The following is a 14,594-nucleotide window of genomic DNA, read 5'->3' as shown; positions in this document are numbered from 1 at the left end:
CTCATAAGCATAAGGGGGAGGGGGTGGGGAGGGATTCCCCTTTGGGTTAGCGGTGGATTTTTGGTTCCCACATGTGGGCTGCCCGGGTTTGAATCCAGGTGGTTACACACGCACAGAAACGTCTCCGTCTATTCGTCCTCTAAAAGGTCTCGGTATCAATTCCCATTGTGTCCTGTCTAAAGTGTCCTTGAGCAAGACGCCACACTCCCCTGTGTGCTGACTTGTAGGGGGGTGGGGGGGTGTGTGTGTGTGTGTGTGTGTGTGTGTGTGTGTGGTGAATGGTGATCAGAAACAGGAAGACATGTAGTGTGAGTCTAGCCTGGCGTTGACAGACTATATCACTGCGTGGATATGAGTCTGGTGCTTCTATGAGGAAGTTTTTTTTCCAAGGGGCGGGTTCTAAACACGGAAGATGGACGCTATTGGTTAGACCTACAGCCAATCAGAGCCGCACAGCCTGCTACGTCACGCACAAGCGCCGGTGGTGAAAAAGTAAATAAAGATTAAAGAGCAGAACATAGTTAACTTTGTCTGGACTCGACGTAAAAACGTATTGAAGAACAACAGAGAAAGAGAGAGAAATGGATGCTGTTAATGATTATTGTCGCTTTTGCAATCATCGTTTACGCAATGAAAGTGGACAAATTCATCACTCTAAACTAATCTTTGATAGAAAAAAGACGGAGAAGGACAAAAATATTTTCGTGCGACTTCGCGATTTAGGCTTGTCTCTGTCTGACTGTCGGGACAAATCCTCCCGATCCTGTGTTAAGTGTGATACCTTAGTAAAAAGGTTACAAAGTGCATTGCCGGCTTTCAGAAAATGGAAAGAGGACGAAAAAGTATCTGGTTCGAATCCAGCAGCGTCGGCCGCCAAGACATCAACATCTAGCCACGGTTTGAATGTAGCAGTTTCGTCCACCACCTCCGCCTCTCCAACACCATCAACATCTATCCACGGTTTGAATCTAGGAGTTTCGTCCACCACCTCTGCCTCTCCAACACCATCAACATCTAGCCTTGGTTTTAATCTAGCAACGTTGGCTACCTCCGCCTCCCCAACACCGTCTAGCCATGGGTCATCATCTTCTGATAAAAGGCCCCGAGTGACACCATCGAAAACGCCAAGGACTTTGAAGAAAATACGTCCAAATCCGCCAAGTCCTGCTCGTACCACACCAACCTCCGCCCGGCGAAGTATAACTGAGGTAGGAATCTTTTAAAGTGGCGTGAAACAATTATATTCTTACTTCATAAACGTGAAATAATTATAATTTGAGAATAATATACTTGCATTTTTAGGCTAACAGGCACAATGTTCATATTTAAGCTTGGAATTATTTATCTATTCTGCCTAAACGAACAAGCTGCCCCTTGACCAGCAAATACTAATGCACTTTTCTATTATTCTTTGTTATTGTCAACATGTATGCTTACCCTAGGAGTTGCATAGAAAATAACAAAGAGAACCATGTTACTACAGTGCCCAACCAACACACAGTACCTAGGCTTTAGCTGTGTCTTTCATCTTGTACAGAGATTAAGGTTGTGCTTCATTGTTACATCTTGTGTACATGTACATAAGAGTAAACACATTTGTTTGGCTTTCTTCAGACAATTCAGCTGCATAGATAATAACAATAATAATGTTATGAGTGAGTGCAAAACAGATAAAAAATAAAGAAAACATCAGTGTATGTACACATGCATTTCATCTTGGTATAATATATGTATACACCAACAGCATTTTTAAAGTAGCTGCCACCAAACTTCATGCAAACAACTCCACAGTAAATTCTATATACAGCAGATTTAGATAGGAAGAGTTCAAGCATAATAGTGTAAGAAAAGGAGGGTTGGGTAGTCACTTGAGACTGCTTTGATGTTAATTTTAAAGGGAATCAGGGCAGTGGACTTTGTGATACTGGGATGATGACTGATGGAATATTTCATTTATGTTTCAGGTGATCACCAAATTCCCCTCCAAAACTGTTGCCAAGGTCAGCCAGCCAGAAGAGGCTGGGATTGTGACCAACATCACCAATCAGAACTGGAAGACGGCTGCAGCCAAAATTCTGAAGCACAAGGACCTAGCAGAAGAGGTCAAGATAAAGATTCTGGATGTGATTGAGAGTGAATGTAAAACCCTCTGTAACCGTGACAATGGTTGCATGCTGTGGAGGTCAGCACCTGGGGATCTGAAGTCTTTCACTTTTGAACACTTAGAGTCAGATCTCAGACGTCTATCGCCATTCTTGCTCTCCATAGTGTCCACTATCACTAAAGATTCTGTGCCTGCCACTTGTGCTGCAGCCGCTATTGCTTTGAGAGGAAGAGAGCCGCGCATGTCAGCTTTTGCATATTACATAGACTGCATACTACAGTATGGCGGGGCAAAGAAGGCTGTCTTTGAAAGGCTGTCCAAAATGGCCATCACAACAACTCATAATAATGCTGTAGGGAAGCAAAAGGAGTTGGCTCACACATGTGGAGAGGCTGTTCAAGGCTTGAAGCTGGAAAATGAGGAGTACCTGAAGCAGCCGGTAGCAGCTGGTGTTGAAGAAAAGGACTCGGAGACGGGCTCTGTGCCAGAGATGGAGCAGGAGCTGGCCAACCTCAATGAAAGCATGGAAGAGCTAAACATTTTGGGTGAGATTTCAGCTTTCACATCTGTTTTTATTAGGTTAAATTGAAAAAGCAAACTAAAAAGTAAAATGTTCTAAATGTTTTTTGTATTTATCCAACAGACTCGAATGAGGGTGGCGAAGACACACTAAGCATGCTTGACCGTGGTGAAGCTGTTTTACCATTCAGTGACCTCACTAACGAAGAAATGATGGTGACTGTCAGACCGCCCCCACCAACCTATTCTATTATTTTCGATAACCTGGACTTTTTTATAAGAACACATCATCAGTCCTTACAAAAAAGCAACCTCTCTATGCACTGGATCCACCACATTGCTGTACGAGACAGAATCCCCATCTATCAGCTGAGCAATAGAAGACCAATCCAAGACCTCCTTCAATATGATGTTGGTAACTCTCTCCCCTCAATCAAAACGCAAGAACACATGCGGAATGAGTTCATTGTCATTGGGAGTCGAATGCTCACCAAGCACCTGGCTGCTTTCAAGCCTTTGGAAAAGGTCGTAGTGCATCACATCCCACACCAGTACTCTGATGAAATGGCACAGCGCTCCACAGATGTAAGTACTGTGACCTACATGTATGTCATATATGCCTTAATATTATGTATAATCCACTAGCATGCTTATAAGACTAAAATGTCTGTCTGTCTTTGTTCACAGTATCCCCTGGGTCTTATTTTCAAAAATGAAAATATAACTGCGGATTTGACAGATGTACTGTTCCAGCTTCAGAACAAGTAAGTATTTAATCAGCCTCCACTGTCACTTTTGGGCAAGCGGGGAATGACCGTTGATTAAGTTTTGAGCCCTCATTTTTGTGTATTCTCTTTAGGTATGTGCCAAAACAACCGGGAGGGTTGTCTCCAGTGTTCTTCGGCGGTGACCGGCTGAGTGAGGCAAACTCCCGAAATATCCAGTGGGCCTTCAACCAGGGAGAGACCCCGGAGAAAAGACTGGAGGGCATGCACTTCAAGTTTGAAGACTGGCATGCCATTAGAAATCTATTTGAAGTGAGTGTCATTAAAGAGAGGATATGTTATTTTAACTGTATTGTGATAAATGGTAACACATATATCTATATATATTATAAACATTTTAAATAAATGATCTAACTACTTTATGGTGCAAAACAATATAGTGTGTTTTATTATTCAAACTATATTGTCCTCACTAAAGGAAAAAACCTTCACCGCAACTGTAGTAAATAGCATCTTTCTACGAAGGGACATACAGAACTCTTTACTACAGTTGGTGTACAGGTAATACCATAGGTTATAACGGTAACTCTAATTGAAAAAATATGTCATTTCAGATCCATCATAAGATTTTCTACAAGGAAGCGTCGGCAAAAGAACATGGTACTCTTATTGCTAATATGAACATGTTAAAGTAAGTTGCAATGCATTTACCTTTTTAAGAACCATTTAAGAAAGTTACAAGAATTCCAGTGGTTTAAGTATTGTCTCTACACCTTAAGGCTACCCATCTACCCACAGGAACCCTAGCATCACTATTCTGGGAGTGGCATACATGTGTACTAAGATAGTCTACCATTCTCCCAGAAAATCTAACTCAAACATTTTGCACTGTCATGAGTTGTGAGCTTGTAGATCTGCTTTTTTCGCCACCAATAACATGGTTGGGCAGAAAAGGTCTATACAGACGCCTGGAGGACTATGTAGGCTAGGGTATAGTGATTACTTGTGAAATGTCTTGTATGTAGTATAAGTGATGTCACACATTCTCTAATTGTTTTGTTCACAGTGGTTTGTCACCAGAATGAATTGTTGTACTGCAAACTGGGATGGGAAATGCAGTGCTGTCAACATGAAATTGCCCTAGTGTTGCCTGGGGAGGTATGGATAGCACATATGTGGGCAGTTGTGACTTTGTGTAGAACACATTGAGGCCACAGATTACAGGGTTGTTTCATACTGAGGGCTTATGTCCCCATATGCCATAGAATCTCAGACACTTATTAAAATAAAATGGAACAAAACTTGATATGCTTAAGGCCACTGACCCTCAAGAGTTGTTAAAGTAGAAGTTAAAATTAATAATTTCCTGGGCAAACCCGGAAGTAGCATGCCATGAAGTAACCCTCTGTGTCTCTAGACTACACTTGCAGAAAGCCATAGTGGACTGCATGTAAAGTGCTTCAGTGAATGAAGTCTGCACAATGGAATCAACTGCCCCTGTGTTATTAATTTTCTAAAAACACTGTGTGTGAGAGAGAGAGAGAGAGAGAGAGAGAGTGAAGGAGACAGAGGGGATGCAAAGAACTATGTATGTGTTTATGTGTGTGAGAGAGAGTGAGGTGAGGGAGACGGAGGGATGCGAAGAACTATGTATGTGTTTGTGCGTGACAGAGTGTGAGGTGAGTGAGGGTGACCGAAGGATGAAAAGAACTATGTATGCGTTTATGTGTGTGAGTGAGACCGGGAGATATTTTGTAATGAAATTAAAATCCCAATTTCTGATTGACAGGTGCAGCAATGCTAAGCAGGGACCACACAAGGCATACAATGCCTACAAAGAATTCGTTTCTAAAGACACAACTGCACTGTTCCTGGCAGCTGCAATGGAACACCTTGGGTTGGCAGATGTAACAGGTATATTAGACACTACATACTATACAATCTCTCAGCAGTAACCTAAGTGCAACTATGCTAGATTTAATATTTGTTTTCAATATGTATTAGACCTTTTGTGATGCTTATTTTTTAAATAACACTGTTGTTTTTGTCAACCATTTCTTTAATATTTCAACAGAAATCCCAGCTGATTTCATTCCACCTGCGGTTCTTGCTGGAACTCGAGAGGAGCAGAGGACGTGGCTCTCTGACATGGTAGCTGACGTTGTAGACAGATTTGTCAAGTTCAACGATGACCCCCGCTCAACGCCACTCCAACGGGACCACAAAACGGAGCACACTGAAGCAAGACTTAGCTTTGGTTTTTTTCTCCTAAACATGTTGGATGCCGTGAAAGAGGGAGATGGTGAAAGGCTGATGAGACTGTACCTACTGGCACTGAAGTTGTACAGGGCATATGGACACACACAGTATGCGTACAGTACATTTCTTATGACTGTACAGCTCAAAGCCACACTTGCGCCCCGCTTGGCTCACAGTCTGACATGGAACAGATTCTGGAATGGTAGGGGGGGCAACGGGAAAAACATCTCTCTTGACTTGCACCTAGAACACCTGAACAATTTTCTAAAGTCTTTTTTGAAGGGTCTGGGGCCTAATATTTCAGAGCAGTCAGCATCAAGGATCAGCCAGTCCATAGGTGTCCTCAAGGAGATGATGGACAACACGGACAGAGAGCTAAAGTTGTCCAGGCCAACTGGCATTCACCATGCAGTTAGACAGACAGAAGATGTTCTGACCCTGGTTAATGTTTTTAGGGAGGCAGAGCTATTCAGACCTCAAAACGGAAGACAGTTCCTTGCATTCCCAAAGTTCAGTAGGGATTTGTTCTCAAATCTTCACTATGATAACTATTGTCAGTGGATGAGGAACAAGCTTAGAGAGTGGAGGAAACTCCAGATTTAAACTGTACCGTGGATGTAATGTAAATATGTGGTAGACAGAAATTATACCTAGGGCTGTGAGAGGAGAGACATACACGTCTTCTGAGTTTCAGTTTTCAGCATGCACCTTATGTTGATTCAACATTGCAATTTTCAAATATTGCTGCAATTATGTTTGTTGACTATTGCACATTTGCTGCTCTTATATATATTTTACTCCTTTGCACTAAACCAAAAATTGTATAGTGTCTGAATATCTGGCCATGCCAAGCCACCTTTGCACATCGAAGGCTGCTGCTCTTCATTACATGTATACCTTAATTAACATTGTGATTTTGAAAAATGTGAAATTATAAGCTTTTGTACCTGTCAAAGACAAGATTAATAAAACCTCCTTGATTAAATTCCCTGAATGTATTAATTTCATGCATAATCGTGATGCAACATTGGATTCCTCATTTAAATTTTAAGGCATTTAATGTAGTCATTGTTCTTCAACAGATCAAAAAACGGCTGTAATAAATTCACTCAAATTTAGTTTATATAGCATAACTGTATTTAGGGTTACTTTGTAGTCACATGCCCTAATCATATATTAATGACAGTATTTATTTTAAAAATGATATTCTGAGTTCACCCTTGGCTCCTTTAAATGCATTTTTGCTAGGCTTATATTGGAAACATTTTAACTTCATTGTTGTTTAATGAGATGGTTAAGCATGGATTACACATGTCAATAGAAAATACAGGATTTTTAATCCACACCTTAAATTTAACTTGTATACACATTGTCTAGTTCTTATGTTGTGTATACAGTCTTTCACATTAGAATAAGAGGTTCCATGAGGGTTGGGGTCACCCTGGAAGATGTCCTGTCCTTTCATCAATGTTTGTACATGGTAATGTCTCACTGCCTGCTTCCTGCATTCCTGCATCCTGCTGGTGTGACCAAGAGGCCACTATCTGATCAGACTGTCTCCAAGTGAACAATAGAATTCTCATTACAATTTACACCCCTGTGCTCTAAGCTATCAGCCATCTCTTCTTTAGACAATTGGTCAAGATTAACATAGTGTATCTGATTACCTCAGAGATGAAGACAGCCATATTCATGCCTGTATGTAAACATGGACTTTAGTAAAGTCATAGTATAGTCATGGTTTTAGATTTAGCTTGTAATGTCTGATAAATAAGCAGCTTGTGGTCCATAATATATGATAAAACCAAAATGAAATCTCAAGACTAAACAGTTTTGTTTGGCCTACTCCCAATGTGACTTGTGAAGCAGCGTTGATCATTGAACAGCATTGTCTGGAGGTGAGCGGCAGGAAGGGGACCCCCATTTTAGAGCTAGAGCAGTGATTCTGAACCATTTTAAAACCCTCAGGACCCTCCGTTTGACATGCATTACACAGACCCTTATTTGATAACATTTTTGATATTTGAAACCACAATTTACACAGTAAAATCTGCTTCAATTTAACTCTGAGTGTATAAATGGAACCAAATGGACCATTTGGTTCCATTTACACACAAGAGTTACAGACCTATGGGTCCTCGTTTAGCTGGGTGTCCCCAGACCCCACTTTGAGAACCACTGCCATAATACACTTCCATAGAAAACATGCTAATGACTGAAATCAATGCATTTTCAAACATTTGGTCAACTTTATTTATGTTTTGGCAATACAGGTGATACATTTTTTAGATACTTATCCATGTTTTTGCTAAAAAATATAACTTACATGTTTATATACTTATCATATTGTCTTTGTCTGTTGAAAACCATGAAAAATAACCTGTGTTCAACTAATACAATGTAGTTATCATTTATTCACAAGCTCCTGTTATCTTTAAGGCTTCTGAAGTAATACAATTTCAACTAACATTCTGCACGATAGCTATGAACAAATCTGGGAACAATACTTTGGTCTGACACTAACAATAAAATATTTTTCAGTCAGAGGAATGCAGTGATGCCAATCCTGACATTACAGACATTGCAGATTCTGAGCTGCTGAGTGGTGTTTGCAACTGGTCAACATCATCTGGTGCATCAAAGTGACCAGTGTAATACATGTCTGGCTGGTCAAAACAAGAAGAGTCTCTGATCTCCGACTCCAAGTGACTGGTCTCCAAGCCGTCAATGTCCTGAAATACCTCACCAATAACTTTCAGAATTAGAATAGCATGGCGCTGAAAGAATACTGGGATATTGCGCTTTATGTATGCCAAGTCAAATATATTGTGACTGTGTTCTACAACAGCATCAATAAGTTCTATGCCAAATCCAGTGCTACCTTTCTCGGTGGTGAACAGATGTGCATTTTCAGGCACCAAACTGTCCTGGTATACATTCAGCTTCTCCCTGATTAACCATTTATGTTCTGGTAGTACCTGCCTACATCTAGTAGAAACCTCGTCTTGCAACAACTCAAAATTAGGTGTCAACTCTCCACAACCTTCAGTGGTGCAAGAACACAAAGAGTGGCAATAGGTGCAACAGAGATGTCCTGGCTCAACCCTTGTTGTATGTTCTTCAAAGTTACTGTATAGGGCCTTTCGAAAACAGCCAATTTTGCATTGGTGTAGCAACTCTTTAACTCCCTCATCAGTCCTTCTATGCTGTTTAACAACATACAATGCAGCATGTGACTGTGAGCCATCTCTGCCTGCCCGGCCTGCCTGCTGAACAATTGATTCAACATCATCTGGTACCCCATACATTATCACATGAGATACATTTCGAAAATTTAAGCCCAACCCAAGAGCTGTTGTTGCAACAACAACTCTGCAACTCCCCTCTCCACCTAGAGATGACAGCAATCGGCTTTTGTCTTCTGCATGTGTGTGGCTGTGAAACATTCCTATCAGCAGGTTTTCTGACTTTTGTTCAGGGTCCCTTTCAACCCACGCATCTTCATCTAGCTCTCCTTTGAAATAATTAAAAACTCTACCAACTGTCTTTAAGGAGCGGCAGTAAATAAGGATGTGAGACATGGAAAGCCCCTTCTCTTTAACCTCCCTCACAACCCAGTCCAGGCATTCCAGCGTTTCGTCAGAAACTGACATCAGTCCAAGTCTGATGTTTGTCCGGTTGGGGCTAACTGTCACAGTTTTTGTATTGACATTGTCCATGAGCAGCTGTTTCTTCACCCTGGCTCTGGAAGCAATATCAGCTGATGCGGTCAGTGCCAACACAGGTGTACCTGAAAAGACAAACAAATGCACTAATGTTAGCTTGTATTGTAACACAAATTTGTTTAGAAAAAAAAATCTATTTTTTAAAACTCACAACTGGTTTAAATTCATGAACTACCCCTGCTGTATAAATCATCATTTCCTATTCTATCATAATCATACTGTCACAATACATTTCTACTATTAAAAAAGCCAATCTTTAAGCTCAGAGCACATGAGCTGTGAGAGTGTAGATCTGCTGTTTACACTAAAATAGGAATAGTAGGGTTCAAGTGGTTATGAAAATATTACATTTGTTGTCGTTTTATATATATATATACTGACCCTCCTTGACGATCGATCTCAAATCTCCCAACTTCGAGAAGCTCTCTCTGAAGGCTGCGACCTCCCCCTTTTTGGCCTGTCCCCTGGGAAGGATAAATGAACATTAGAATGTTTTATAGAAATGTATATTTTAATTGCTGTAATATACAGATTAGTGTAAACAGAAAATGCACAGAGCAAAGATCAGATGAAATAAACTGTAGACAAAGTACAAAAAAAAATTGTGTTTAAATGTCTAAAAGCACATTAACATGAATGTGTAAATAAACAGGAAACAGTATAAATTAACACATGTGTTCACATCAGTATTAATTGCTTTGTGGGTTGGTTTTCAACTAACATATTAATAGAAAATAATATGTTAAAACAAACTAGAAAGAACATTTAATTAAACACTGCAGTACAAATGTCTTTGTAGCTTTGTTTATACTGATATGTATGGCTATCTCTACAAGTACTATCCAATAAATGTACCCTAAGGATCCAAGTATGCTTGGACAGATTTAAACTTTATTTAAGAATAATGACCATTGAAAATGTAGTTCTTGGACGGATTTAGGTCAGTGATATTTGACGGTCCCAGCCCAACACAACAATAGAAATTATGGTTTACAGGACAAGCCACGGCAACTTGAACGTTTTAATGCTCATTCCCTGCCGATGTCCTTTTGAGGAAAGTTTTATCAAATACCAAATGTTAATGATCGAAGTGTATCAGAGGCTCTTGCTTTGTTTAATGGCGTTGTTCCAGCTCAGCTGCTAGCAGGCGAGTGTCAGCCTAGCCATGCTAAGCATCCACATGTTTGTTGTTTGTAACAATATTAGTGGCTTCTAGTTCTACACAATACACAGACGTTAGGCATGAGAGTATTTAGCAACCAACACTTACCATTTGTACGTTAGGTGAACCTCATCTACGACAATCCCCATTAAATTGTCCTTGAAAACAGCCGAGGATAACATGCCTCTCCACTTATCATTCAGCAGCCATAGTTCTGGGCTACCGAATATAACTTGTCCACGTCCACTGAGGATTTCAGCGTCGTCGTGGACTCCGAGCTGAAAGGCGGTGAGTCCAAAATTAGTAGCTTCTCTGATCTGATCCTCCATCAAAGCGTTCAACGGGGATACTACTATAACTACTGGGTTTTCACTCAGTCCCAACTTCTTTGCGACGAGCGGAGCCAGTTGATAAATTAAACTTTTCCCGAATCCAGTAGGCAGTACGGCAAACACATCTTTCTTTTCAACGAAAGCTTTAAGAGCAATTGTTTGTTCGTCTTTTAGATACGATATAGTTTCCAATTCGTCTACTACGGAGGCTATAGCGGCATCCATGTTTGTTGTGATTCTGAAAAACTACAGTCCCTTGCGTAGTACGTCATTTCCTATAAAGGGGAAAAACCCGCCCATATTTGGATTCTGGGCCCTGATTGGATACCCACGTCTTCTGGAGCAGGAAATGGATTCTCTATGGAGCGGTGCCAGACCCAAATCGCAGAGTGCATTTTTTTTTTGCACTCGCAGATTCGTCTGGTCCCAGGCTAGTGTGAGTCACTCTCCGGAGGGCTGCGTTAAGTTCTGCTCCTTTTTTAGTTTCAGTCAAATGGTGTTTCCCCTAATGAGCCGTTAAACTATTTTAGTTTGTTTTTGAACTCTCTTTATGAACTGATATATAAACGGCATTCAACAAAAAGAAAAATGATTCACACTGTGGCAGCACGTCGACGCTTTTATTCCGGTTTCTGTTCTGTCCCTTGTGTTATTTATTTAGTATCAAATAAGTTGTCTCATGACATTTTACATGTACAGTAGAACAGGTTAAGACCGTACTCTTAAGCTCTGCACCACAAGTGTGGAACGACACCTGACCAAACTGACATTGAAACAACAAAAAATGTGTTTCATAGGATCTTGGCAGAGGGTAACTCACGTGTGATGCTTGGCAGAAGCCTTCCTCAAATGTAATATAAGCTCAGTTTCCACAACGGCGCACAAGTACATTCACTTCATCGTTTACTTTTTGTGTCGATGCTGGCTGCGGGTCGCTGTCTGTATAATGCTCCAAACTCAGAATGTTGTGACACAAGTAGTGCCATGTGGTGTTCAATACTTGTCATGCAAAGCATAAATTGACCTTTCCAGACATTTCACCCATGAGCAAGCACTTGGCCACGGCGGCAGTTAGAGAGTCCAGTTGAAGGGCCTTAGCTTTCTGATGTGAACATTGATTTGTGGTTCTCTGCAGCGGAAAGACTACAGCCTCTTGTTGCACGTTTGCTTTTAATTGAGCAGCCCTACTGTTGGCACAAGATGCAAACACTATCTCTCTCTTGCGCGTGCACACTGATTTAACACACACTGTATGTGGAGCTGTTTGCCAATGACGTCACTGCAGTCATGCTCATAAAGTGGTGTGTTCCGCTGGTGTATTTGAGATTAACTTAACTGGACAGCATTGGGAGTACTGGTTCAGGACTGGTTGCGGAGAGATGGTCTCTCTCTTGCTCTGTCAGTCTGTTGTCTCTGTATCCTGCTCTCTAGTTGTGATTCATTTAAACACATCTGTCCCCTCCGTCTCATCCTGTCTTGTGTTTGTCTCTCTGTCCCAGTTCTGTGTGCGCGCACACTGCAGAAATACTGCCCGAATGCTAGTATTTCTAAACGATGCTAAGGTTTATACAAAATCTTTTTTTCAATCCAGCATTGTGTTTTTCCCCCCGCCGTGTCGAAACGGCTTCAATAAAGACTTCCTGTAGATAATAGGTTGACTTCAAAATAAGAGTGCCAACACAGATTTTGAAGTCCACCTACCATAGAAATATGCCTTATAATTAATAATAATTATTTAAGTGATTTTAAATGCTGAACAAATTCCAACCATTGGTTGGAATGGCTGGGGTCAGTGCTACTGACATGAGAGGCCAGACTGGTATATAAAACCTGTTGGTTTATCTGGAATAAGGGAGAGTTTTTGTGTCCAGAGTTGTGTTTGTGACAGACTGTCCCTAAATGTCCCCAGCTGAACCTCTCACTGCATGGACTGCGGTCAGAGATGTCACTGTGAGTGAGCCACTTCTGCCTTCTAACCCAGCTTTTATTGGACGGCAGTGTAGTGGAATCGGTCCATTTTCTGATTTTAGAAAGGAGGAGATGTTGTTCATTACGCCTTGCTACATCACCATACAGGTGCTGTACATTAACCACATGAACCCCAGTGTCCCTATTCTGGTCATGTCGTCATGGGAGAATATTCTGCCAAAATAGGCAAAAATGAGCAGGGAAAAAAAACAGATCTACAAGCTTACAACATGTCACAGTGTGGTGTTGTGAGCTTATAGATCTGCTATTTTGATGTACAGTACAGCAATCAATCACAGAGGGTTTCAGGTTAACTCCTTAAACCCTAAATATTTTTGACAGATCTGCCCGTCAGTCATATTGTTGTATTAGATTCACATATCATACGGCCTATCGGTAGAGTAGACAGCAATGAGGTGGGCCTGCAGAGTGCTTTAAAGGGGTAGAAGGACCGCTAACAAAAATAGAATGGGAGGGTTGACTCTAAAATGTTGGGACAGGAATTAAGGGAACACCAGTGAATTCAGGACACCTAAAAATATGAAGCTAGTTTTGGGTGGTTGCCTGAGGCAAATGTGTTTGTTGTTTAATAATGTGTTGGTTATTTATAAGTTGTAGTTTTTAAGTCTTCATTTGATAGACAGTAGAGAGACAGGAATTGTGGAGTGGGAGTAAGGGGAATGACATGCAGCAAATGGTAACAGGGAATCGAACTGGAAACTTGGTGATCGGGGCATCTTGTGCCCCCTGTGGTATCAGTGGATCTAGCCATTTGGCTATCGGGTCGGCCCATAACGCTGCCGGAATGTGCTTGTCATTCATACCAAGTTCTGGGAAATGCTCCAATTGACAGAAGCACAGTCCCTATACTTTGCTGGTAAACAACGCAAACGGTTCGAGCAAAGGCGTGTGTCAGGCTGTTTCCAGTCAGTGTCCTGAACGCTGCTGGAGGTAAGAAACAAGGCCAAGGAGATGCTGCTGCCAAGGTGACGCTCGGCAGTTAAAAATAGACTCGTCCTCTTCTAGTCCAACCTCGCCGTATTCCCACAGCTCACATACCTGCACACTCAGGCTGCACTGGATACATGCGTACACTTGGAGCACGCTCGGTTTCATCCAGCGACCAACAAAGTATTAATGAGGCAGTGACTTATTAAGACTAATGTGTCGCATGAAGAGGTTGTTTATTTGTGCGTTTTTCTCTGCCAAACATATGGTGATTAACTGATTCACTGCCAATCACGTAGATCTAGGCGAACCTATTTAAAGCCGCCACGTGCCAATCGCGTAGATCTACGTGAACTGATTATTTTATTTTATTTTTTTATTTTTTTTTTTGACCCAAAGACCAAGGAGATTTTTTTTTTTAAAACTTAAAAATTCTGTATCTCGGCTCCTGAGTACTTTTTTTTTTTTCAATGAAAAACTGGCACTGGCTAAAAAAATATGAAAATACCTCTGTCAGTTAATGGGTTAAAAGTGCTCTGTGAGTGACACGGGCAGCGTGACAAATAAACTATGATAAATGTGACTGTCAAATATTTATATCAGTTGATGACTCATTCATATAGGCTTTTATTCATGCTGAAAGATTGACCTGTTGAAAAAATACATACAAAAACCAAAGAAATCAAAAACCAAAAACTAAGTTTTATGTCTGTGCAGGGGTTGACACTAAGGTCTCAGAGGCACTTGTCTGTCGGGCAAGTACAGGTCAAGTTTTACTTGCCCCAAGGTCATGCCCACTTGCCCGCAAAGTAAATCAAATTAATGTTAAATTCAATTAATAACTGCAGAGTG

The 14,594-nt window shown here is 41.0% G+C and overlaps 3 protein-coding genes across 4 annotated transcripts in view; 2 read left to right on the top strand and 1 right to left on the bottom strand.

Annotated features, from left to right (window-relative positions):
• LOC308101505 (myelin-oligodendrocyte glycoprotein-like) overlaps positions 1-14,594 on the top strand; it is a gene marked incomplete at its 3' end in the record, with an annotated part of 154,495 nt that overhangs the window by 95,466 nt on the left and 44,435 nt on the right. The window lies entirely within an intron of this gene.
• LOC308102083 (uncharacterized protein) lies at positions 527-6,465 on the top strand. Of its 2 annotated transcripts, XM_080451679.1 has the most exons (9): positions 527-1,208; positions 1,965-2,649; positions 2,748-3,208; positions 3,311-3,387; positions 3,483-3,660; positions 3,963-4,039; positions 4,415-4,506; positions 5,138-5,262; positions 5,423-6,465. In XM_080451679.1, the coding sequence occupies exons 1-7, from the start codon at positions 582-584 to the stop codon at positions 4,431-4,433; spliced, it is 2,124 nt and encodes a 707-aa protein (XP_080307805.1). In that variant the 5' UTR covers positions 527-581; the 3' UTR covers positions 4,434-4,506; positions 5,138-5,262; positions 5,423-6,465. The 2 variants fall into 2 exon arrangements, with proteins under 2 accessions (XP_080307805.1, XP_080307804.1); XM_080451678.1 differs by having other exon boundaries at positions 4,415-5,262.
• On the bottom strand, positions 7,877-11,232 carry LOC308102084 (putative ATP-dependent DNA helicase Q1). The gene is made up of 3 exons (XM_080451680.1): positions 10,603-11,232; positions 9,714-9,796; positions 7,877-9,397 (listed from the first exon to the last, which is right to left on the bottom strand). The coding sequence occupies exons 1-3, from the start codon at positions 11,049-11,051 to the stop codon at positions 8,145-8,147; spliced, it is 1,785 nt and encodes a 594-aa protein (XP_080307806.1). The 5' UTR covers positions 11,052-11,232; the 3' UTR covers positions 7,877-8,144.

The sequence above is a fragment of the Gymnoscopelus braueri genome, assembly GCF_963280865.1.
Source record: "Gymnoscopelus braueri genome assembly, chromosome: 15".
NCBI classification, from domain to species: domain Eukaryota; kingdom Metazoa; phylum Chordata; class Actinopteri; order Myctophiformes; family Myctophidae; genus Gymnoscopelus; species Gymnoscopelus braueri.
The sequence above is the reverse complement of the archived record's forward strand: the minus strand, read 5'-3'. Positions and strand labels throughout refer to the sequence as shown.

Excerpts from the sequence above, each read along its gene's own strand:
- LOC308102083 (XM_080451679.1), top strand. The coding sequence starts at position 582 with ATGGATGCTGTTAATGATTATTGTCGCTTTTGCAATCATCGTTTACGC. Across the intron at positions 3,388-3,482 it reads CTGTTCCAGCTTCAGAACAA|GTATGTGCCAAAACAACCGG; the intron begins GTAAGTATTTAA and ends TATTCTCTTTAG. Across the intron at positions 3,661-3,962 it reads CCATTAGAAATCTATTTGAA|ATCCATCATAAGATTTTCTA; the intron begins GTGAGTGTCATT and ends ATGTCATTTCAG.
- LOC308102084 (XM_080451680.1), bottom strand. The coding sequence starts at position 11,051 with ATGGATGCCGCTATAGCCTCCGTAGTAGACGAATTGGAAACTATATCG. Across the intron at positions 9,797-10,602 it reads GTTCACCTAACGTACAAATG|GGGACAGGCCAAAAAGGGGG; the intron begins GTAAGTGTTGGT and ends TATCCTTCCCAG. Across the intron at positions 9,398-9,713 it reads GAGATCGATCGTCAAGGAGG|GTACACCTGTGTTGGCACTG; the intron begins GTCAGTATATAT and ends TTGTCTTTTCAG.